Genomic DNA, 24,398 nt, shown 5'->3' on the forward strand with positions numbered 1-24,398 from the left:
CAATTTAGTGCTTCAGGAAGTCAGTAAAAAGTAGTTAGGAGTGTTCAAATCAAGAAAATGATAAGGGTGCCCATACTTTTGCACTGGTCAAATTTTGTTTAAATGCAGATTGCACATTTTCTGTTAGCACAATAAACCTCATTTGAATCCAGAAATATAACCGAGTCCATCAGTTATTAGATATATGAAACTGAAATACCTGTTGCAAAAACCAAAATTGTTATAAAGAAAAAAGGTTCACATTAATAGGGGTGCCCAAACTTTTACATATGACTGTACATGTGTATATGTAGTATAGTTAACTGTATGCAAGTTTTACTAGCTGATACATAGATTTAAAAGGGAACCCGTCATGTACCAAAAAATGTTATTAAAATGCGAATATAGGGTCAACCTGCAGGGTAATAGTGTTACCACGCCTTACCAAAAGCCCCGCTAGCGAGAGAAATTAACTTTACTCCTCCCGGGACCTGCCAGCTTTCAGTGGTGCGGCCGGTGTGGCTACAGTCACCTGTCAGTCAATCGTGAATGACGGCTGAAATCACGCCCCAGCACTTTGACAGTTCGCTCTGCACAGATGTGCTTCAGTGCGAGCTCTCAGTCAAAGGTCCAGGGCGTGCCTACAGCCTCCACTCACTGTGTACTGAGACGCGACTAAAGTCATGCCGGTCGAGCCTCTAAGACAAAGTTGATGGCGCCTGGGAAGAATAGAGACCATTTCCTCACAGTAGCCTTTAGTAAGGCGGCCGAACTACACTAAAGCGCTATATCTGGAGGCAGGACATTTTACCTGAATAATTGCATACACACCTGCATGCATTCTATATAATCCCGGCATCCATTTCCATTACATCATTCATCAGATTAAAGCCTCAATAAGACTTTCATTTTCCACATAGATTATTATCGTTGTTCACATGTCCATTTTTTATCAAACTAGCCCACTTATATCAATGGGTCACTAACTTTTTAAGGGGTAGAAGCAGCTTGCAAATTTTTTTTTTTTGCATACAAGAAAAAAAAACACATGCCACACTGAGGAAAAATGGATGAAAATTGGATTCTGCACACTATGAAAAATGATCTGTACTGTTTCTTCCAGGTAAGGCCTCTTTCACACTTCAGTTGTTTGACGTCAGTCAAAATCCGCCGTTTTGCAAAAAAAAACGGATCCGCCATTTTTCTCTCTCCTTTTTCCCCAGACTCATTTTCCTTTAAATTTCAGTCACTCACTACTAAAGCGGATCCGTCAAAAAATGGATCCGGTGGCATCCGTTTGTGCCACAACGGAAACGGATCCGGACTGACGTCAAATAACTGAAATGTGAAACAGGCCTAAGAGAAAAAAAAGCAGTTGTCTGAATGAGACCATCATTGTAAATAAGGGCTAATAAGAACTAAACAAAATCTAATATATAAAGCGTGTGCGTGTGTGTGTGTGTGTGTGTGTGTGTGTGTGTGTGTGCGCGCGCGCGTAAGTCTGGGATTGGCATCCGCACCGTCACAGCTACAGCCGCAAAATTTGGCACAGTCACACGTCTGGACCCCAAGAGCGTCATAGGCTATGTTGTGAGGTGAAATTTTAACCCCGCGTGTTCCAAGTCACCAAACAATTTTGCCCCTATCTACATAATGGGGAAAAAGTGAAAGGAAAAGTGTTGGAGGCAAATTGACAGCTGCCAGATGTGAACAAGGGGGACTTAGAGAATGAGAGCGATGGCGCCAAAGAGTATATACCGCATAGTTGCTAAGGTGGGGCCCTGACATGGGATACTCACCACACACGGGGATATGAACACACACACAAAATGCGCCACACACTACCACGTGCTTCAACACATATACCGCCCTCAGCACACATTTCACCACACATACACCAACCTCGCCACATAAAAGTCGAAACACAAAAGTCGCCACTCAAAACTCGCCACGCTGTCCCAGAGCTGGTTAAAAGATGAAAAATGAGCTGTGATTGGTTGCTATCAGCAAAAGTTTTCTTTCTAGACAGTTGTGGTAACTGAGGCCTATTATTCTTATCATTTCTATGGCATTATCGTCCTTCTGTAAAGCTGGAAATAACACAATTTATTACCGTGCCAGCACAGACCACCCTCTGACACAGACTGCAGGGGGAGCCCAGTATCACACAGGATAGGATTAGATACACCGCTCAGCAGTCAGTATCACACAGGATAGGATTAGATACACAGCTCAGCAGACAGTATCACACAGGATAGGATTAGATACACAGCTCAGCAGTCAGTATCACACAGGATAGGATTAGATACACAGCTCAGCAGACAGTATCACACAGAATAGTATTAGATATACAGCTCAGCAGACAGTATCACACAGAATAGTATTAGATACACGGCTCAGCAGACAGTATCACACAGAATAGGATTAGATACATGGCTCAGCAGACAGTATCACACAGAATAGGATTAGATACACAGCTCAGCAGACAGTATCACACAGGATAGGATTAGATACACAGCTCAGCAGTCAGTATCACACAGGATAGGATTAGATACACGGCTCAGCAGACAGTATCACACAGGATAGGATTAGATATACAGCTCAGCAGACAGTATCACACAGAATAGTATTAGATACACGGCTCAGCAGACAGTATCACACAGAATAGGATTAGATACATGGCTCAGCAGACAGTATCACACAGAATAGGATTAGATACACTGCTCAGCAGACAGTATCACACAGAATAAGATTAGATACATGGCTCAGCAGTCAGTATCACACAGGATAGGATTAGATACACAGCTCAGCAGACAGTATCACACAGAATAGGATTAGATACACGGCTCAGCAGTCAGTATCACACAGGATAGGATTAGATACACAGCTCAGCAGTCAGTATCACACAGGATAGGATTAGATACACGGCTCAGCAGTCAGTATCACACAGGATTGGATTAGATATGCAGCTCAGCACACAGTATCACACAGAATAGGATTAGATACACAGCTCAGCAGTCAGTATCACACAGGATAGGATTAGATACACAGCTCAGCAGTCAGTATCACACAGGATAGGATTAGATACACGGCTCAGCAGTCAGTATAACACAGGATTGGATTAGATATGCAGCTCAGCACACAGTATCACACAGAATAGGATTAGATACACAGCTCAGCAGACAGTATCACACAGAATAGGATTAGATACACGGCTCAGCAGTCAGTATCACATAGGATAGGATTAGATGCACGGTTTTTATGTGCAATATAATCAGTACAATTTGTTATAACTAACCACAGTTGGTTACTTTGCCCAGGCAACGCCGGGCTCTTCAGCTAGTATATTTTATAAGTCAGGGACCAAAGTAAAAAAAGATTTTACCGGAAGAGTTGCTCCCAGAGCTGGAGGGAAGTTTGATGGGGGGTGGTCTGTGCTTCACACCTTTTCCAAGCATAGAGGACTGGATGGAGCCGGTGATGCCATCTGACTAAACAACAAAGATGGCCATGAAAAATCATTGCTGGTATATTATTGCTAAAGGACACAAGTGCAAATCACAGTACACACCGGACACATACCTCCATCTCCTTGCCTGGGGAGAGAGGATTGTGGCTGGACAGTCCTCCGGTGTAGCAAGTCATCTTCACAAACCCTTTGGATTCATTTTTAATTAAGTCCTGGTACTGACTGACGACTCTGTTAGGTGAGAAATTGAGATTTTAGTGAATGCAGGTTGAACTCTTGGACTGAATGCGATTCAAATCATTAATGATTACAATGCAAGATGGTTTAAATTAATAGAGAAAACGACAAAAGAGGCTTTCAGCCGCATCCACTATGAATCCTAAAGACATGGAGTCATTCACAAGGATCGCACTCACCGGTCAATGTCATTTTTAGATCCAATAAGAAATCTGAGAAGGGGGAAAAAAAAATAGCAGCTCAATTACTTGTTGTAAAGGTGGAAACAAAATTTCCTACGCAGAATAATAAATGAAAACAAGAAGCACAGAGTGTACATCCCTTAAAAAAAAAAAAATACAATACTTTATTGAAAAATATATAATATCACATGATGTCATAAATACATAATGATTAAATTCATGAAAAGAGGCGAGGGATAGACAAAAGGATATGTCATACCGGGCCTGGCATTATACAAATATAGGGGTGGGAGGGCAGCAGCAAATACAAATCAATTATAATAGTCACCAAACAGTGCAAAGAAAATTAAAAATACACTTAATGGATATTGTAAGTACCAACAGAGAAGTGCAATAACCAAGTAACATTTAGTGAAGTACCCAGGTCAAAAAAGACTAGTGCTGGGAAAATATCCAAAAAAATGTGCAAGGCAAAATCAAAAATACTAACAATGCCGCTCTTACCCATAGTCCCCCTTCCCAAAGTCCCGGAACACGCCCGGTATGACAAATCCTTTTGTCTATCCCTCCCCTCTTTTCATGAACTTAATCATTATGTATTTATGACATCATGTGATATTATATATTTTTCAATACAGTATTGTAGATTTTTTTATGGGATGTACACTCTGTGCTTCTTGTTTTCATAGTGAGAGTTCCTATCGCAAGATCTGTTCCGTTTTGGTCCCAGTGTATTCTATTCTGAGGACCATAGATAATGCTGATGTAATGTATTCCGTTCTAATTTGTTTTTGCAGAATAATAAATGTATATAATTACATAGAGCGAAGTGAGAAAACTCAAGTAAAGATATATGGCTGGTCATTAGTGATGAGCGAATGTGCTCCGATAAGATGTCCTCTGATCGGGTGCTAACAGAGTGACTTCAGCGTGCTCAAATAATATGTTCCGAGGCCGCGCGGCGGCCTGTTAGGCAATCCCTCCATGTGTTGTGGCTGTCGAACAGCTGCGAGACATGAGCCGCAGTGACTCAAAAATATTGTTCTAGCACTCCAAAGTCACTCAGCACGTTCGCTCATAACTATTAGCAATACCTTTTTTTTTTTAAATCAGTGGCTGTCTGAAGTCTGGGACCCCCCCCCCCCCTTCCAATTCTGAAAATGAAATGGAAGCACAAGTGGTGTAGTGTCGAGTCTCAATTTTTCCTCCACAGCAGCGCTCTCGTCCAACATAAGCTGCAGCACTTAAAAGGTCAGGGAAAAGACTGAAAGGGACCCAGAGCTACACAGACGATGCGTTTACACCATTTCTCAGGATTGGTGGAGGTCCCAGAAGTCAGACCCCCACCAATCATAAAGCAACTTTCAAAAAGGACCTGACATGTATTTTATATATATATATAAAAAAAATTAGCTACCTTGCCAACATTCCCATACTTCCCTGATTCTGCCGCCGGTTTCTGTGTTGTCAGATCAGTGTTCAACCAGGCGGAAGGACTATATGTCCCCTGAGAAATCTCTGGTAAAACGCCCTGTTGGACCACAAGCATATTTGGGGCCAAAAGAAGATTAAAAGAAACCCAAAAACCTCAACTTGGCAATGGAGGGAAAAAAATATGACAAACAGAAGACAGCTGCAGGTTCAAGGAAGTAAGGGGATTTTAACAAGGTAAAATCATTTTTTTTGGATACAAGACAGGTCGTCTATAAAGTGGAAATTGAAAAGGTTCTGATTATCGGTAACGTCAGGAGTTGGATGGTAACATGTACAGCTGTAATCACAGTCATACAGTACGGACCACCTCATCATCAGTGGCCATGCCCAAGATATCCCAGATGGGACTAGCCCATGTAATTCCAATACAATAGCCTTCACACAACAAATGGCCAGATATCAGTGAGGTACAGAAGTAGTCAAGGTACCGAGCAGCTAATTTACTAAACACACCCCATCTCAAATTCAATTTCACAAGGGAGGCTGTCGCCTGTTTCCTAGCATTTGGTCACTTTTACATTTTGGCTGGAAATCGTCCTTTTTGTACTTCTTAATGGATTGAACTCACTGAGAATGAGGGCTGTGGAAGGCATCGTCTTCGTCGCCTGTGGAGGCCTGCATTTTACCAAAATACAAAGGATTGCCTACATTCTGAAAAACGGTTAACTTTGCCTTCTGGAAAGGAGTACTGTTCTCACATTCAAAGATGTAGTCCTCCTTGGTCTCCTGTGGATGTGAAAACAAAACGCAACGTAAAATATCCGAGAGAGTCAACCAAAAAGGTTGTTCGAGATAATAAAAAAATGTAAATAATAATAATAATAATAATAATAATAATAATAATAATAATAATAATAATAAAGACCGCTCTTTCTTTCCAGGACCAGCACCAACCTGGTCCATGGGTTGCCTATGGTACAGGGACTATAACCACTCTTTTCCACACCAGTGTAGTGCACATCCACTTACCCTCCTCTCCATCTCTCTCCCTAACTGAACCATTCCTCCCTCTGTCCCTTGTATCTCTCATTTCCTTCTTGTCTTTTTCACAATCTTACGGTTTCACTTTTCCTCTAATCAATCTGTGGCTCTACCCGATAAGCGACACTTTTTATACTCTTTTCTTCCACTACCATTCTCTAGTTCGTTTCCCACTCTATACACTAATTATAAACTTTTTCCCTAATTTTTAACTCCTCTTCTTGCATTTTGTACTAACTACCTCTTCAATTGAAAACTTTATTTTCCACCACCATATAATTATGATTTCCATTACTAAATTTCTGTAAAGAAGCAAAAATCCAGCTCCACGAAAATCCAAAAAAAAACCTCATCTTTATTGGTTTTAATAGAAAACAACATGATTAAGGGTTTCACTACCTGAAACTAGTTTTAGTTCACCGACTGGAGTGTTTTCTATTCACAACAATAGGGTTTGGAGATTTTACTTTCTACGCAATCGTTCGCGTCACGGATGCTTCCTTTGCTCCGGATTGTCAAGCAGTGCACGCGGCTAAGCTGGACTCTATCTTTCCCTGACCAAATTTCTGTACCCACCCATAGCTGGGTGGTCCACATGTAACTTGGCACCCATTTCAGGCCATAAATACCCCTTTATACTTGTAAACCCTGTCTGTGTTTTTTTAAATTACTTAAAAAAAAGACGCCGGTACAGTATTGAAACAAGGGTCTCTTTTCAGTCCGCGCAGCCCATCTCCAAAGTGCTTTTATTCTCTATACAGAGAAAGGATGGAGACAAGCTGCTATAATGTCACCCACGAACAGACAGAAGAGATTCCGGAACTCCTCTTTGTAGCACAAGTTCAGAAGAAGCAGCAGCATGAAGGACAAAGCACTGAGCTGTGCAGCTGTGAATCCAGCTCTGGGTTGATATACACACTTCGTAGAAAGCAGGAGCATGGGTTAGTACGTGTCAGTGCGTCTCTCACTTAGCTACCCCCCCTGGAAATGTAACAGGCTGCTTTAATCTAATCCTTTAGCAAGCTAATATTCCAAAACAGATTTTAGTAGAGTGGGGATAGCAGGGGAAGAAGTGGTTTATAAGTGGAGAAACAAGGTTATTTCTCCAATAACATAAATCATATTACAACCGACTATAAGAAGCTTTGTAAAATATTTAAACTTTGTAGAAAATGCATTTACTGATGAGTATCACTGGTGAGAGAAGCCATGATGCAATGTCCACGCTCTCGTTGTTGATCCTCCCACACCACAGCATTTAAAGGGAACCTAACAACGGATACAGTCTGCCCGAACCCCTGGCAGCATGATGTATCAGACACTGGCTGTATGACTTCAGCCACATATGGTTGACTCTGAAAACCTCTAGCATTCCAGAGAAAAGCAGACTTTAAAACCAGAAGCAGTTAATAGAATACAGATTCTCCAATCAAACATATTTGAAAATAAATTTCAAAAAACAGTGCAATGCACAAATAGCACCCAAAAATATGGAAAGTAGGACCGACTCATTTGGAAATAGAGAACAAAGAGGAAAAAGAGTCCAAAGCTACATGAAAAACTATCATTTTATTAAATATTCAGAAGCACGAGAGAACAGGATAAAAATCAGGCAAAAATATTGTCAAAAGAGGATAGTAAATAGATACACAGTGCTAGTTATGCCCAAGAACCCCCAAAAGAGAGCTGAATGGGAGTAGCAGATAGGTAAAAAAAGCCCATAAAGTTCACTCATCAAACGGTAATAGCCTGGGGATTGTCAGGCACACGGCACATGAGTGAAAGCAAGTTATTGCACACTAACCCGGTAAGTAGAAAACGAATAGAGGTTCAAACCTCACAAACGTACCCATCATGACAGACCTTACTATGTGTGAATCAGGGAACCCCAACGCGCGTTTCGCGGCAAATCCGCTTCCTCGGAGGGCGAGCAATAACTTGCTTTCACTCATGTGCCGTGTGCCTGACAATCCCCAGGCTAGTACCGTTTGACGAGTTAACTTTATGGGCTTTTTTACCTACCTGCTACTCCCATTCAGCTCTCTTTTGGGGGTTCTTGGGCATAACTAGCACTGTGTATCAATTTTGGCATTTTACATGAGAAATATGGCCCGGTATATGTTATTATTCTAGCTACTTCAACCCTCAAACCTGTTACACATGAGTGACCCCTGTTGTTGTCAATCAGTCTGTTATTGTTCTGGGTATTTTGGTTAATATCCTCTTTTGACTATATTTTTGCCTGATTTTTATCCTGTTCTCTCGTGCTTCTGAATATTTAATAAAATGATAATTTTTCATGTAGCTTTGGACTCTTTTTCCTCTTTGTTCTCTATTTAAAACCAGAAGGGCTAGTGAGCTGCACAAGTGACTAGTCAGAGAGGCGGGTCCCCTGGCAGCTTTCCCTTGAGTGACAGGTTTCTCTCTGTGTGCGTGTATAGAAAGAGACCCATCACTTCAGTGCAGCAGGCGTGGAGAAGCCGCCGAGGACCCGCCTGTCTGACTAGTCACCCGTGCTGCTTTTACAGTAGGTTTTTCTCAAACACCTGGCTGAAATCAAAAGCCGGTGTCTGATAACATTCTGCAGGATCCATGACCAGCATACACACATCGTATTTCTTGGATTATAAGACCAGGTATGTAAAAGAGAAAGAGGGGGGCGCCACCTAAAAGCCATAAACACCAAATGGTGAATGGGATCTCCAGCAGCATGTTATTTATGCGACATAGAAAGACACATGCTGAAAACCATCCCCTGTAGATTGTGAGCCCTCGCGGGCAGGGTCCTCTCTCCTCCTGTACCAGTTATGACTTGTATTGTTTAGGATTCCTGTACTTGTATATACTACGTATACCCCTCCTCACATGTAAAGCGCCATGGAATAAACGTCGCCATAATAATAAATAATAATAATAATATTGCCCAACAGATGAAGAGTCTAAATTCACAGCGCCACGTAAAGAAACAATAACGAAAATGAACAGCGCCTGCAATGAAGCGGCTGAATTAAGTTTAAACAGAAAGGTTCTACGTATGGATCCTACAACACATGATCGTATAATATAGAAAAAAGGATCAAAACAGAAATAGAAAGTACATGGATGCAAGCAGAAAATAAGGCAAGAAGGGGTTAGATCATTTAAAATGATAGAACCCTATTGGAATGTAACAAAGGCGCACATCGGATAATTCCAGGGAGATTGTGCATCCAGAGAAAGCAGACCACCAACCCCCTGCACATATAAGAATGAGGAAAACGCAGGCGAAGCCATGCTGGAAAGGGAGCGACACCACGCATATTGCCACCGACGTGTGTGACTTCCTCAGGGGAAATGTCTGCCTCGTTTTTTGCATATGGGGATATATATATATATATATATATATATATATATATATATATATATACACATATATATACATATACACACACACACAATATATATATTATATATACGCATACATACATACACACATGCATACACACACCATACAAATATGTAAATAATTAGGTAGTAATTACCCACCATTGGGAGTAGCATGTATCGATGATCAGGATGGCGGCCGCCATCTTTGTCAGTGTGTTTGTGCCAGTGAGATGTAAATAAAGTTCTTTCAAATACACAATGCACATGCGCGGGATATCCCGATCATCGCGGCAACCCGCGATGCACCGCGCATGAACAAACGAAGCCGGGTATCAAGGCAAATATTTGCAAAGTGGGCACGCGCAAATTCAGTCAACTAATGTCAGTCGCAAGGTTAGAGCGCGCATGCGCAAATGAAAAAAAAAAAAGACTTACTGCGTTGGTTGGTTTTAACACAATATGCACGTTCACCTTCGGTCAATACCTGTTAATCATAGCGTCGCAGTGCGCATGCGGGTGAATAAGAGAACGTCATCCATGTTAAATGGGAGCGACGGATTTCAATAAACTGTGTGCCAAATGTGTGTCATAAATAAAATTAAACAGGAAAGGAAGCTAGGAAACACTGTCCAACCAATTCTGGGCAAAGTGTTTTGCAAAACCATTGATCAAAATGTACCACTACTCTGGAGCATAACAAAAAAAAAAACACAGAAGAAAGAAAGATGGCCACTGGTACGTAGAGCTGGTGCATTAATGCCGAGGGCCAACACTGCCTCCAATTTTATTTAACCATTCCAGGTAAGGTCAGGCTTTCAGTCACAGTAATCTCCGAGCAGTGTCAAAGGGCCTTCATCTCTCAATTTAGCCTTTTCATTCTGGAATCAGTGGTGGTCTGAAGTCAGGCTTCATTAATGCGATCTCGTCAGCATCGCCCAATGGTCATTATAACTGGATCTCACTTTCAAACTTTAACAATCTTCACAGGCCTTTGGCATCATCCCATAAAACCTGCGATTGAACCGATTACAGCATATAAATGGTCGTGCTTACATGGCAGACACCAGCGCCAGAAGCACCAATCATATCAATTAGGTGACGTGACCAGGAGAAAACGTGTCCGTTCAGCCAAGAGGCTTCACACTGCACAGAGGCCCTCCACTAGAACACCAGTGACAAAGCAAATCGTGGCAAGAGAAGGGAACGGATTACTCACATCTGCTGGCCAGACAGTAGGTTGAGAGTCGTCAAGTTTGATAGATTTTTCCACTTTTGCATATTTTTCAACCTAAACGAAAAAAAAAATAAAAGCCAAGAGCCAATTAACCTGTGAATGTAAGGGACGGCTGAACATTCAGAACGATGATCCGGTCATATGGATACAGACCAACTTTGGGGGTTGAAATATGCAAGACCTTCTTTCAAGTATTACATAAAATTACACATTAAAGGAAACCTGTCAAGTGAAAAAACGCTAATAACCTGCAGATACGGAGTTAATCTGCAGGTTTACAGCGATCTGAACCTGCCCGGCGCCAGCACTAAGAGCACCGCTGCCGAGAGGAAATGAACATTATTCCATGCGACAGCGTTCGGGTTTTAGCCTAGAGGGTGGCCCTGACATACGTTCTGTCACCGCTCTGTGTAACACCGCCCCCGGCACTGACTGACAGCAGGATCACAATTAGAGCTGGCTGTCAGTCAGGGCCTGGGGTGCGGTTACAGCTGCAGCTCTCTATATCCACAGCAGTGACTGAACCCCAGACACTACCTGGAGGAATAAAGTTCATTTCCTCCTAGAATCGGGGCTCTAAGAATCAGCGTCAGGCAGGTTCACAGAACTATTATACTACAGGTTAACCCCATATCTGCAGGTTAATCACATTTTTTCACATGACAGGTTCCCTTTAAAAGGATCCATGTAGAAATATAGAAATGGTGCTTACACCAGATCCTCACATGTATTCATATCTCCTGTTAGGGGCATATGGATGTGGCGGAGGGGGCTTTCTTCTTTAGGAGACGTCTTTATGAGCAAAAATAATCTTTCCCGTCTGACTTGCTGCGGCACCCTTTTCTAAAAGAGGTTGGACGCGATAAGAAAATACTTGAAAGAACTTGCATGCCGACACATCTATAATCACCAATTAATAAGTGTTCTTTGTAAACACATTGCATTACTTATGTTGTGCTAGCTCTTTAGTTGCATTCTAGTCCAAAGACCAATATTATACTGGTTTCTGCAGGAAACCATCAACAAGTTGGTGGACAGTCACACACAAACTAAGTTGAGAGTCATGATTAACGTAGACTGGCTGAGAATTGCTCGTCCTTGATTATCGGCCCGTGTAAACATGCTGGTGATTGTCCAACAAATCTGCAAAATGCTCGATTGTCAGGTGATCACATGATAATTTTTATGCCGGCATAAAAATTATCACTATCAGCAGCTCATTACCCCAAGTACAGAGGTGATATGCTGCCGATAATAGAATAGTTCTTTTCACATACAGTATCCTGTTAATTATTCTTTTCATAAGTACTCATTGGCATGTGGTAACACACCAGCAAAGCAGGGCCGATCAACCCTTGTTACCAGGACAAGATTAGCCCATCTGCCTGCACCTTTAGCTTTTCCTACATTAGATTACTATACACCTGATGTAAAACTGGACATACGCCAGAATGCAAATCGGAAGATCAAACTCTATTGAAACCTTGATCCAGCAAGGATCATGGGAGATTTCAGCCCTGAAGCCTACAGAATTCTAAATATTAGATTGGTCTGGATTAAGCACCTACACAACCCCCTAGGTGAACCTACTGAGACACTTAAATGAATTGGATACAGCAAGTCTACATGGGTGAAGCTGATCAGTCCAGGTCATACTCACATCCACTTCAGAGGGCACGGCAAGGGAGCAAGAATTTTGTTTCCATAAATCGACATACTAAAAAAAAAGAAGGAGACTATATGTATAAAAAAGGTCAGTGATCACAGACACCAAATATCAAACTTCGTAGCATCAAAGATAAATCCCAGCGACTTACGTTTCCAGTTTTTGATATTTTTAGGTCAAACTGAGGTTGTGTGGTTTTCCTTTCCTTCCTCTTATGTAGGTAATCTAGAAGTTTGAGCTGTGGCGGGATGGGACAGTTGGATAATTCTTGCTGCCTGTTCAGAGCTGGTCTGGAGTAGCGCTTCAGGCACCTAAAATATAAGACCACTTTAAGCAATACAGACTGGCAGCAATTATCATGGATGAGTGCTTACCCTGGCTGCGGAGGCCTGCACAAAATGATTACCATTAGTGATGAGCGAATGTGCTCTGATAAGGTGTTATGCGAGCATGCTCAGGTGCTAACAGTGTCTTCGGCGTGCTCGAAAAATATGCTCTAGTCCCCGTTACCTAACAAACAGACAATCCCTGCATGTGTTTGGGCTGTCGAACAGCTACAAGACATGCAGCTGCAGGGACTAGAACATATTTTTAGAGCACGCCGAAGACACTGTTAGCACCTGAGCATGCTCAGATAACATCTTATCCCGGCACGTTCACTCATCGCTAATTACCATGTCCAACTTTTACATATATTTTTTATATCCTTATGCTACTTTAGCCATCTCATGTGTTTTTCTGTTTTTTTTGTTTGTTTGTTTGTTTTTTGTTTTTTTTTTTAATTACTGGGCTTTTGACATATGACAAACCGTATTAAAAATAAGAAAAACCCACGTTTTTTTAAGTCGATAAAAAACAAAAAAAGAAGTATATACATAAAAAAATACACAAAATAAATGTTTTGTCAAATTAAGGAAATATTGGCTCAGCTCATTCCCGAAAGAGTTGAAATAGAGGAAAGAACATAATTTCTCTTTTTTAACAATACATATGGTAGCCCCATTTACAAGGAATTAAAGCCCCGATAAGGCGACCCGTTTCCTACTGTCAGCATTGTCTCATGAATGGATTTCCAGGACCAATGGGTGCCTGAACATAAAAGCTGCAGCAACTTATTCTGAAGTGCTGTGTTTTTGAGACACCCCTACAACCACAAAAAGGCAAAAAAATTGCCAATAATTAAAGGTGCTCTTTGGGCAAGTGATACTAATGACCCTGCATCCCAATACAGGTGGAGGGGTGGCACCTAGCAGCCTCATTGATCAGTACCGAGCAGCCACTGCAGCGGCCGGATGTAAACAGAGCGGACCACCACCGCTCTGACAACCCGCAGCCGCTCTCAGCTTAAGGATTAGCATCATATGTTCAAATAGATTTGAAAAAATTTGCCCAGAGAATCCTTTTCAACATCACATACTGGAGAACCCCTTTAAATGGCGATACGTTTTTGCCATAGACGCATCATGCTCAAGCCAGGAGTTAAACGTACATACGTGAGGGCGACCACATTATGCCAAGCACCGTGTTACACAGAAAAGGAGGGGGGCCCGATCAGAAAACTGGAACAAAACACTTTGTAAAGTTGCACAATTTTAAGCCCATAGGTGGGGCTGGGTGATGGAGTAGCATTTCTGCCGAGGCGAATGCCATTAATAAAATGCGTCAAATTCATTAAGTGGCGTCCACCTTTTAAAGGGGTTTTTCGGGACTTTAACAATGATGGCCTATCCTTAGGCTCGGTCATCAATTTATCAGTGTCTGATTGGAGTCGGTGTGACACCCGCCACCTTCGCTGATCAGTTATCGGTGTCTGCGACGCCCAGAACTGCTCAGTTAGGCCGGTTTCACATTTGCGTTGTGTCCGCAGGATTTCTGTCGCATACATCCGCATGCGTTGCGTTTTCCTATCTTTAACCGTTGTGGACGCAGGTACATGCGTTTGTATGCGTTCGCTTACGCATGCGTCGTTTCGGGTTGTGCGGTGGGGCACGGCTAACGTAACATGTTGCAATTTTGGAGGCGGCAAATTGCCGCCTCCAAACGCATGTGGACTCTTGCAGAAGGAATGTGTCTAAACAACGCATTACAGTCTGTGGGAATGCATGCGTACGCTTTGCGTTTGCATATGCAAGAATTTACATAAGACACGACCATTGGGCAAGGTTTGTGTACATTCAGAAATTCGCCGGCAAAATAGCACTTGCCAATCGGTCGCAACCGCATGCATGCAATTGCAGACGATACGCTGTGTACTCAACCCCAAATGTGAACCTAGCCTTATGTAGCTGCACAGCGCCGTCAACAGTATGGTGGTTGCTGTCAGGGACTGCACATCCGCCAACTATTGAACTGAATAGGGGGGCGGATGTGCAGCACCCAGCTGCGTCCACCCCCAACCGGACATTAATATTTACGGCTTATTTTTAGGATAAGTCATTAAAGTCCAGGACTCCCATTTACTGAATTTGGTGCATTGTACGCTTGCACGCCGCTCATTAAAGACTGGTGTACAAAATGTGAGTCATAATAAATTGAGGGCCATCAGCTTTTTCACAATGGAATGCCAGGGTGCCAAACTCCACCGGGTGCATTCACCTGAAGCATCAGTTTAGCTTCAATGAGTGAGCGTAGACATTATATGGATCCATAAAACATAATGTACCGAGCTATATGCACAAGACAAGTACAGAACGCCACTGAATATCACCAAAGCGGTTCCCACCGTTTCATGGGCCACGTGGTCAGCTTCTGTTTGTTGTACAGCAGGCGGTTTGTAGTGCAGGTAACAGATATTGATGGGTCAAGGCACAACGGTTCGGCAGTGGCCAAGATAAGCTGACTCTCCAACTGCAGCTTGTCCTCCTAGATGGGGAGAACAATGGAGCAGAAAAATATTTAAATGTCGATATTTTTATTCCAGACTAATTTAAAAATATAGTTTAAAAGAAATGATAAGGCGCTAAAATAAAAGATAAGATTGTCCAGATTCCCTCGTCTTCGTGGTCAGTGGTTTTTAGAAAGGTATGTACAACGCAGAGTGTCATGGAGTAGATTTATCATCAATTCTGATTACTGGGGTATATCAACTGGGATCCCACCGACCCTTAAGGCCCCTTTACATTTAGCGATGCACCAGCGATCCGACCCGCGATCCGACCCGGTCAGGATCGCTGGTGCATCGCTAAATGATCGCTAGTGAGCTTTCACATAGAAAGACCTCACAGTGATGCAGCAGCGACGCAGCGCACGATACTCACCTTTCACACACAGCGATCCTGACGTCCTCCCGCCCGCCTCCACGCGTCACTTGTCGGTGCCAGCAGGAAGCGCCAGACGAGAAATGGAGCTGGACATTCTCGCGCGATCAGCAATGGACAGCGGGGGAGCCGGTCGGAGGCAAGTATCACACATAGCGATATCGCTGCTGCGTCACAAAATTGGTGACGTTATAGCGATATCGCTATGTGTAAAACCCCCTTTAGATTAGGGGTAGCGTGTGGTCCTCGAGTAGCTGATCAGCCGTGTGCATGTCGTCTTTCCTCATGGTAGACTATGCAGAGTAAAGAGACAGTGACACATGCTGTTCTTCAAAAATTGGGGGGAAAAGCTGTAAATAAGCTCCATAGGGCGTCATTTTATTATATCTGGGGAAGTTGTGCAATTATAAGTCTCTCTCTACAACCTTCACTGCTGTCTAAAAAGGCATGCAATCCGCGCTGCAAGAACGAGACGTGTGCACACAACCCTTAGGCTATGTGCACACGTATGCAGAAAATTTCTGCATGAAAACCGGACTCCTTCCCAGAAAACGCACATTTTTCCCTGTGCGGTTTTTGCGCAAAAACCGCGCGGTTTTTTTTTCCGGCGTCCCCAGTAACAAAAAAAAAATAGCTAGAAATTCTGAATTTTCCATTAAATTAATGAGCATGCTGCGGTTTTTTCGCGGAAAACCACGCATCAATATGCACAGGAAGGGCGGAATTCATTAAAATGAATGGGAAGCTTCTTTTAAGCGTTTAATTTGGTAAAACTGTGAAAAAAAATGCAACGTGTGAACACAGCCTCAAGGAGAAGGATGGAGAGACGACATCACATGGGACCCAACCCATGGATTAATGTCAATGACGTAATCCCCACCACATGAGGTCTAATGAATAACGGCAGTGCCGGAGGTCTGGAGAAGAGATGGACAGGGGAGCGGACGAGAGCACCGGCGACGGCAGAGATACGGGGAGGGCCGAGAAGAACATTGTTTCTTAACCCATTTCCAGCCCTTATAATGAAGCAAAATGGTGGCCAGTAGACCGCCAGTCATTTTCTTAGATCAAATAGTGAAAAGCGGGCAATGAATTTGAATCACTACTAACCGGTCCGCTCATCTCTATTCCCAGCTATAATGTATGCGATTCCCTGATCATATTGGGGGCAGATTTATAAAAGCGGTATTAAAAGAAAAATCTGGTCTTGTTGCCTATAGCAACCAATGGCAGGACATAATCAAAATGAAAGCAGCTCTGCAATTGGTTGCTGTTGGTGACAAATACAGTTTCATAAATGTTCCCCATCAAAAAGAAATCCTGCTCTTTGCTTTTGTAACATGAAAGCTGCACAGCGATTGGTTGCCATGACTAAGTGTTTATTTTTTTTTTTTTTTAACAATCAGATTGAGAAATCTTTGCCATTTATCAAATATTATAGAAGTCTAGAAAAAACAAAGATGGAAAGCGCACATAGGGTGTATCGTCTAGAAGAACCACAATAGCAAGCAAGCCCAATCAGTTAAGCCCCCGTTACACACTGCGATATCGCTAGCAATATTGCTGTAAAGTCACAGATTTTGTGACGTTATAGCGATATTGTTAGCGATATCGCTGCATGTGATACTTACCTCCGACCGGCTCCCCCACTGGTTATCGCTGATCGCACGAGAAGCTCCTGGACCATTCCTCGTTGGCCACTTCCTGCTGGGCTTCCTGTGGCGCCGACGAGCGACGCGTGGAGCCGGGCGGGAGGACGCAGAATCGCCGCGTCTGACAGGTAAGTAGCGACCCCCGTCCCCAGTGATGTCGCTGGTGAGATCTGCCTGTGTGGCAGCTCACTACCGACCACTTAGCGATGCACCAGCGATCCTGACCGCATCATATCGCTGGTCGGGATCACTGGTCTTTAATAAGCCTACGCGTTTCGTGGCAAAACCAGCCACTTCATCAGGCTTATTAAAGACGTTTTTTATTATATGGACTGCCGAAGGTGCGTTTTTTTCTGGTCAGCGCGGTTTATTCAGGCCGCCTCTTTTTTTCCACTTTGGATTTTTTTACATTTTGGATTTGTTTCATAGAAGTCTAGAGAAACTTTCTGGTGCCTCTTTTTTAACAGGGGGAGCGGACTGCAATTATTCACCTCACAATCAGTCCTCTCAGGCACTCACCTGCCAGAAAAGACTTTTTCCATGCGCGGCTCTGGCATTAATCTACTGTCAAAGCAACGGCACATTTATTGCTGCCGACATTTGCCTCATGTCTGAGCGTCCGCCAGTCTACAGCATGTGTGCCGCGGAGGGCTCGTCTCCAAATAAACTAAAGAGGTCATCGTCATTTGCCGTGACGTGACCGGGGAAAACACGACAAGAGGCAGAAGCTGCTATAGTAACACGTCCTCGCCTCAAGCTGAAAAAATAATCAATAATGGCACTGTGGTGTGGGTTCTGAACAGCAGATAAATGTATGAGGTGGCTACTCATGTGGGTTGGCTGCCATAAGGACTAGTCACCGACCCACAGCATAGGAGAATGGGTGCAGAATGCTGGGGGGTCCGACCACTGACCATCTTTAAGGCTGTGTGTCCACGTTGCTTTTTTTTTTTTGTTTCTCCGGCGCTTTTATACGCGCGTTTCTGCCGCGGAAATGGAGAGCACGGCCAGGGCTATCGGGGTACTCGGCACCGGGCCCGTTGATCTCAATGGGAGTTGTCACGGAAGCTGTGACCCGGTCCGTGGCCCTGGGGCTCCATGGCAAAAGGGGGTGAAAGAACAATTAAATAGAATTGATGAATAGTTTGTGACGCCACCTGTGGTGTTCGGCAAGAGAGATGTTAAGCCGATGCTGCATGCAGATCCTCTGGGGCTGGTGGTGTGTTGCAGCCAAGATGGTGAAGCTCCCCACAGGTGGAGCTGTAGTCCCAGGGCAGTGTGAATGTAGGGGGAGAAGAGAGGCACAAGCGGTGTAGAAGCTGGTACCCAGATGCAGCGGTACCAGGTGTGTTGGCGCGGGAATGAATGGAGGACACCAGGGCTTGTAGTGCCAAAGCTTTACTCACAGTCTGTAGTACACACAGGTGCCTGCCTCCGTGCCGTGTCCTCCGGGTCAGGGACTCAATCAACCTCCAAGCCAGATGGAATGCTCGCTTCCAACACTCCGCCAACATGTGCCTTTCTGAACGTCTCCTCTTATAGCGCCTTTAAGTGTGAAGTACTCCTAGTACTGAGTTACACTGGAGGGCCTCCTGACAGATGTTCCCAAGAACTCTACTTGTACGGCAGACAGCTGTAGCCTGCTTCGGGGACTCCTTACTCCTGAGTCCTGGCTCACTATCAATGTTGCTGTTGTGCCCCCAAGTCTTAGGCCTCTTTCACACTTCAGTTTTTTGTGTCAGTTTAAATCCGCCAAAAAGGTGGATCCGTTCCTAACTGATGTGAACGGATGGCACAGGATCCGTTTTTTGACGGATCTGTGGAGAGAGCGAGCGAGAGAGCGAGAGAATTTTTCTCGTCCGCCAGAAAGGATTCAGGGTTAATTTTCTCCCTGACTTCCTTTCTCCGGGCATGCGCACTGGAAAATGCGGATCCAACAACAAAAAAAACATTGCAAGGTCCGTCCAGGCATGCCGGCGGATGCAAAAAATTTTGCGGATCCTCACAAAAACGAATCCAACGAATGGCCATCCGTCAAGATCCGCCAGTAATGCAACTCAATGGGGGAAAAAAACGGATCCGCAAAAAAAAAAAAAAATAAAAAATGGCGGATCCGTTTTTTTTAAAACCTGGCGGATTTTGACTGATGGTCATAAACGGAAGTGTGAAAGAGGCCTTAGATGGGAGTAGTGCATTTACAGTCCACTACTCCACCGGTGTCTGCTGCAGAACCATTAGTGTCCTTCTCAGGGAAGATCAGGTTTCAGTTCAATGTCTTTCTCCTTCTTTCCTTTCCCGTGCTGCAGCACCTCCTTCCTCCATCCCTCTCTCAGGGATCTTCTTCCCTCACTCCTCTCTGAGTGACTCCCTCTCACTCACTGACCGACTGACCTCAAATCCTACACCTTCCCGCTCTTTTATGTATTCTAACTCCACCCGCCTCCCAGCACGTTTCGTGTTCCAAGCAGGGAGCCACCAAAGGTGCTCTGCTACACTCCAAGCAGGGAGCCGCAATGTGGCTTGCTGAACTACTCTGCTGTGTGGGATGCAGGTGTTGGAGCATAGTCAGGAGCCTCCAACTTACCTGGAAGGTGGGGCACCACACATCAGGAGGAGGTGCAGTACCTCTGTGGCGACTGAGCCCTCAGGGGCGCCACAGAAACGCTTAAGAAAAGCATCCCATGTAATCATAATTGAATCCTCACATGTTGTGCTAATGGTGTGTTTTTTTTCTGCTGCGGTAACGCTCAGCAAAAAAAAAACGCAGCATGTTCATTAATTTTGCGGAAACGCGTGAGTTTCCGCATACATACAATTGTAGCGCAAAAACGCTTAGGAAAACGCATGCTTAAACGCTTACAAAAGCGCTTCATAAAACGCATGCGTTTTCCCGGGAAGAGGGTGTGCGTTTCCGCTCAGGAATATTCTGCTTCAAAAAAAGCAACGTGGGCACATAGCCTTAAACTGATGACTGGAGAATTGGTCTTGTGCGCAGCGCACTACAGCTCCATTAAAGCAGTGGGCAGCCTGCCGGGGATAAGCAATGCGACGTTATGTTGCGTCAACTGCTTCATGATGAGGGTACATGGCAGCTTCAGCCGTGTGTCGGAACCGAAGATGGCACTATGCCGCGGTAATACCTCAGTATAGCGCCAATGAGCGACGTCAAATGGCGGCCCGCAGTTTACTGCAACAAACAAGTCACAAAATGTCGGATTCATTTAGATTTATAGCGACTTGCAAGCCACAATACGTCCCCATCCACTCGCACTGTGATGCAACGTAGCAGTGGCATAGTGCCATATTTGGCTGCATGACAGGTTTCTCATCCTCAGGCTAAGGTCACACGACTGTTCTCTACATCCGAGAGAAAAAAAAAAAAAAAAAAAAAAAAAAAAAAAAAAAAAAATCGGTCCAATTATGCTAATCACACTCTGATCTGTTTGATTTTTTTCCAGAGGTGGAGAAAAAGAAGTGAGGGGGGAAAAAAAAAAAAAAAAAAAAAAAAAAAAAAAAAAATCGAACTGCACTCAGATGTCATCAAAGTGTGGTCCAATGTTTTCCACAAACCCACAGACATGAATGAGCGAGAGCCATCTGATTCGGAGGCAAATCCAAGGATAAAAAATAATTAAATCAGACGAGCACAGAAACATAAAACATGGGTACAACTGAGATCCATTAAAACTCGTCTGATTTATACGGCCACCTGCACGAGCCCTTAATCTGACCATAGACATTACAATTCAGGCTAAGTCTATGGAAGCCCCCCCGATATCTACTTTGGGAAAATCAAAGATCCAAGAAGTAGGAATTTCTCTGTTTCATCTTATTTGCCTACTACCAGGGACTAAACGAAGCCAGATTATAGCAGATACCACAACACCCGCACATTTGGACAATTCGAGCCTTTTCATGCAGGGGAAAAGTGACAAAATATAATATCCATGGCTAGTATTACACCTGATGCCATCTGCTGATATCTTAATAAGCCATGAGCTTCATCTTACAATTTATAAACTACAGTAGGAAAATAATTGAAAAACGGGACTATTTTTTATCCTCCTAGGTGCATAATGTCAACATAGTACTGAACAGAATAACGCAGATGTATTTTACATTCTGTTCTTCTTTCCAAGAAGTTATTTTTATATATTGGACATGTGTCTTATTTCAGCAAGGTCAGTGCTAGAAAAAGCTATTCTGACAGTCAAAGGCTATTTAAACTAATTTTGCTTTATTTTTCATTTTACTTCCTTATTAAATTTATTTCACACATTATGCCCCCCCCATAAAGTTAGAAAAACCATTTAAATATTAAAATCCATTTTTACATTGCCAATTTTTCCTGTATTTTAGCACCAGTTACAGAGCATGTTCAGCCTCATGCTTGGACAGCAGAACTGATTTGGGTCTGTTAGGACCCAGCTCCTCCTCCTCCTCAGCAAGGGGTGATCACATGATCGCTGGGTACAGGAGAAGGAAGCACTGGCAGTGCTTCCTATACTGTATACACAGCTTCAGTCCTTCATCAGTAAAATTGCCACAGGTTGCTAAAAGAATCAGGACTGGTAAATTGGTGCTGATGCAGGACACCTCAGTCACAAATAATAATAATCTTTATTTATATAGCGCCAACATATTCCGCAGCGCTTTACAGTTTAAAAGTTTCAAAACACAAGTCATAAGTAACAACGTTAACAATACAATAATTAAAGCAAAATAAGACGACCCTGCTCGTGAGAGCTTACAATCTACAATGAGGTGGGGGAGATACAAAGTACAGGTGTGTATTTACAATGATGTATTTACAATGATGGTCCAGCCATCTTGAGGGAGTGAAGGATGGATGGAGATAGTGAATGGGCTACACACGCACACTTACACAGAGAATGACTTTGATTAGTGAATGTGATAGGCCGCTCTGAACAAATGTGTTTTGAGGGAGCGCCTAAAACTATGCAAATTGTGGATAGTCCTGATTTCTTGGGGTAGAGCATTCCAGAGGATAGGAGCAGCACGGGAGAAGTCTTGGAGTTTGCACAAGGAAAGACTAGAAGCAATGGGATGAAACTGAATGAGAGGAGACACAGATTAGATATTAGAAAAAACTTTTTGACAGTTAGAGTGATCAATGAGTGGAACAGGCTGCCACGAGAAGTGGTGAGTTCTCCTTCAATGGAAGTCTTCAAACAGAGGCTGGACAGACATCTGACTGGGATGATTTAGCGAATCCTGCTTTGAGCAGGGGGTTGGACCAGATGGCCCAGGAGGTCCCTTCCAACTCTACGATTCTATGATTCTAGGTACAGATTAGTGCAGAGGTTAGTCGAAAATCGTTTGCAGAGCGCAGCGATCGGCTAGGCCGATAGACAGAAATGAGGGAAGAGATGTAGGGGCGTGCTGCACTGTGGAGAGCTTTGTGGGTGAGAACAAGTACTTTGAATTGGATCCTATAATGAATGGGCAGCCAATGTAAGGACTGGCGAAGAGCGGAGGTGTCCGAGTATCGATTAGCCAGATGGACAAAGTGACTCAGTGAATGGTGAAGCCGAAATAAAATTATACTTTCTTGAACAATCTTCAATAACTTTTTAGTGTTTACAAACAGGACACAAAGTTATCACTGTACTTGTCTACAGGCAAAATATGCTATAATGTCACTTTCAGAGGTGGAAACATTTACCTGTGTCCATTTATGATTGTCACTGGTGATGGCATGTATGTCAGAAACTAGAGTCTGGGGAGCCAAAAAAAAAAAAAAAAGGGTTTACATTAGCAAATAAAGGTTCCAAGCTTTTTTTGTACATCTTATGTCTTTTTATGTATGTTACTATGCAAGTTAAATGGGTTTTTCCAAACCAGGGCAAAATTTTGGCAAGCACTGTTGCAAGCCGAATCATAACAGCGTGCAATGTTCTCACTATTAGCAGTCACATGCCAGAAAGCTGCTTCTCCTCCCTCTTCTATTGATGAACAGAGAATAAAAGTGGGAAGACGAGCTAAATTGGTCCACGACTGCAACTATGCAAATCGTATAGGACTGTCGTCATGATGAAAAATGACAGGAGAACATTGAGGAATCCTGACAGTGTAAATATTACACAGTTATAATTTAATATAACTGAAAAAAAGAAGAAATATGAACCCCAAATCACAAAAATATGACAATCTTTATTAAATAAGACATACAAAACATACAAGTTTAAAGTGGGAAACCCAAAAAGAGGCACCACCACCCACATCCCTAATAGTAAGAGGTTTTGCACATATCCAAAAACAAAACCCCAAAATTTGCTTCTCAGTGCCAAGTAGCAGCGAGAAAGTGTCCCCAAGACCACAAAGTTCAACCTCAAAAAGATCACCGGACCTATGCAAATGGTACCTGCAGTGCAAAAATGAACTTTACCTCCTGTGGGTGATGAAGCCAGCCCCAACGCACGTTTCGGTGTTCAGCCTTCTCCTGGAAGAAGGTTTCCCACTTTTTAACTTGTATGTTTTGTATGTCTTATTTAATAAAGATTGTCAGATTTTTGTGATTTTGGGTTCAGATCCAATTCTATTTTGAACCTAGGAATGGGTCCATTATTTAGTAAGGAGCTATTGCATTTCCTTGGATTTCAATATGTTGTTGAATATGCTCCGCACCTGGACTTCAACACTGGCTAACAGTTATAATTTAGCATACTACATTGCTTGATGAAGTTTTGTCCTGATCTGGAAAACCTTTAACATTTCCAAAATGCATTATAATTACTAATCCATTCTATAAGAAAAAAAAAATAAAAGGCTAATAGGATTTTCCCTCCAAAGAACAAACACATAACCGCTATCAATATTTTGGCATCAGGATGCCAGCACACGACCCCCAGGAGAGAGGG

At 43.2% G+C, this 24,398-nt stretch overlaps 1 protein-coding gene across 8 annotated transcripts in view; it reads right to left on the reverse strand.

Moving 5' to 3' along the window:
• Positions 1-24,398, reverse strand: part of SUPT20H (SPT20 homolog, SAGA complex component) — a 107,912-nt gene that overhangs the window by 37,224 nt on the left and 46,290 nt on the right. For all 8 annotated transcript variants that reach the window (XM_073583246.1, XM_073583243.1, XM_073583244.1 and 5 more), the window contains 9 exons: positions 23,204-23,257; positions 15,331-15,470; positions 12,760-12,919; positions 12,603-12,659; positions 10,925-10,996; positions 5,930-6,087; positions 3,865-3,897; positions 3,562-3,679; positions 3,365-3,470 (listed from right to left, as the gene is read on the reverse strand). In XM_073583246.1, coding sequence (XP_073439347.1) covers positions 3,365-3,470; positions 3,562-3,679; positions 3,865-3,897; positions 5,930-6,087; positions 10,925-10,996; positions 12,603-12,659; positions 12,760-12,919; positions 15,331-15,470; positions 23,204-23,257 — 898 coding nt within the window. The remainder of the gene's footprint in view (positions 1-3,364; positions 3,471-3,561; positions 3,680-3,864; positions 3,898-5,929; positions 6,088-10,924; positions 10,997-12,602; positions 12,660-12,759; positions 12,920-15,330; positions 15,471-23,203; positions 23,258-24,398) is intronic.

The sequence above is a fragment of the Dendrobates tinctorius genome, unplaced genomic scaffold, assembly GCF_039654945.1.
Source record: "Dendrobates tinctorius isolate UK_male_01 unplaced genomic scaffold, ASM3965494v1 ptg000075l, whole genome shotgun sequence".
Taxonomy (NCBI): domain Eukaryota; kingdom Metazoa; phylum Chordata; class Amphibia; order Anura; family Dendrobatidae; genus Dendrobates; species Dendrobates tinctorius.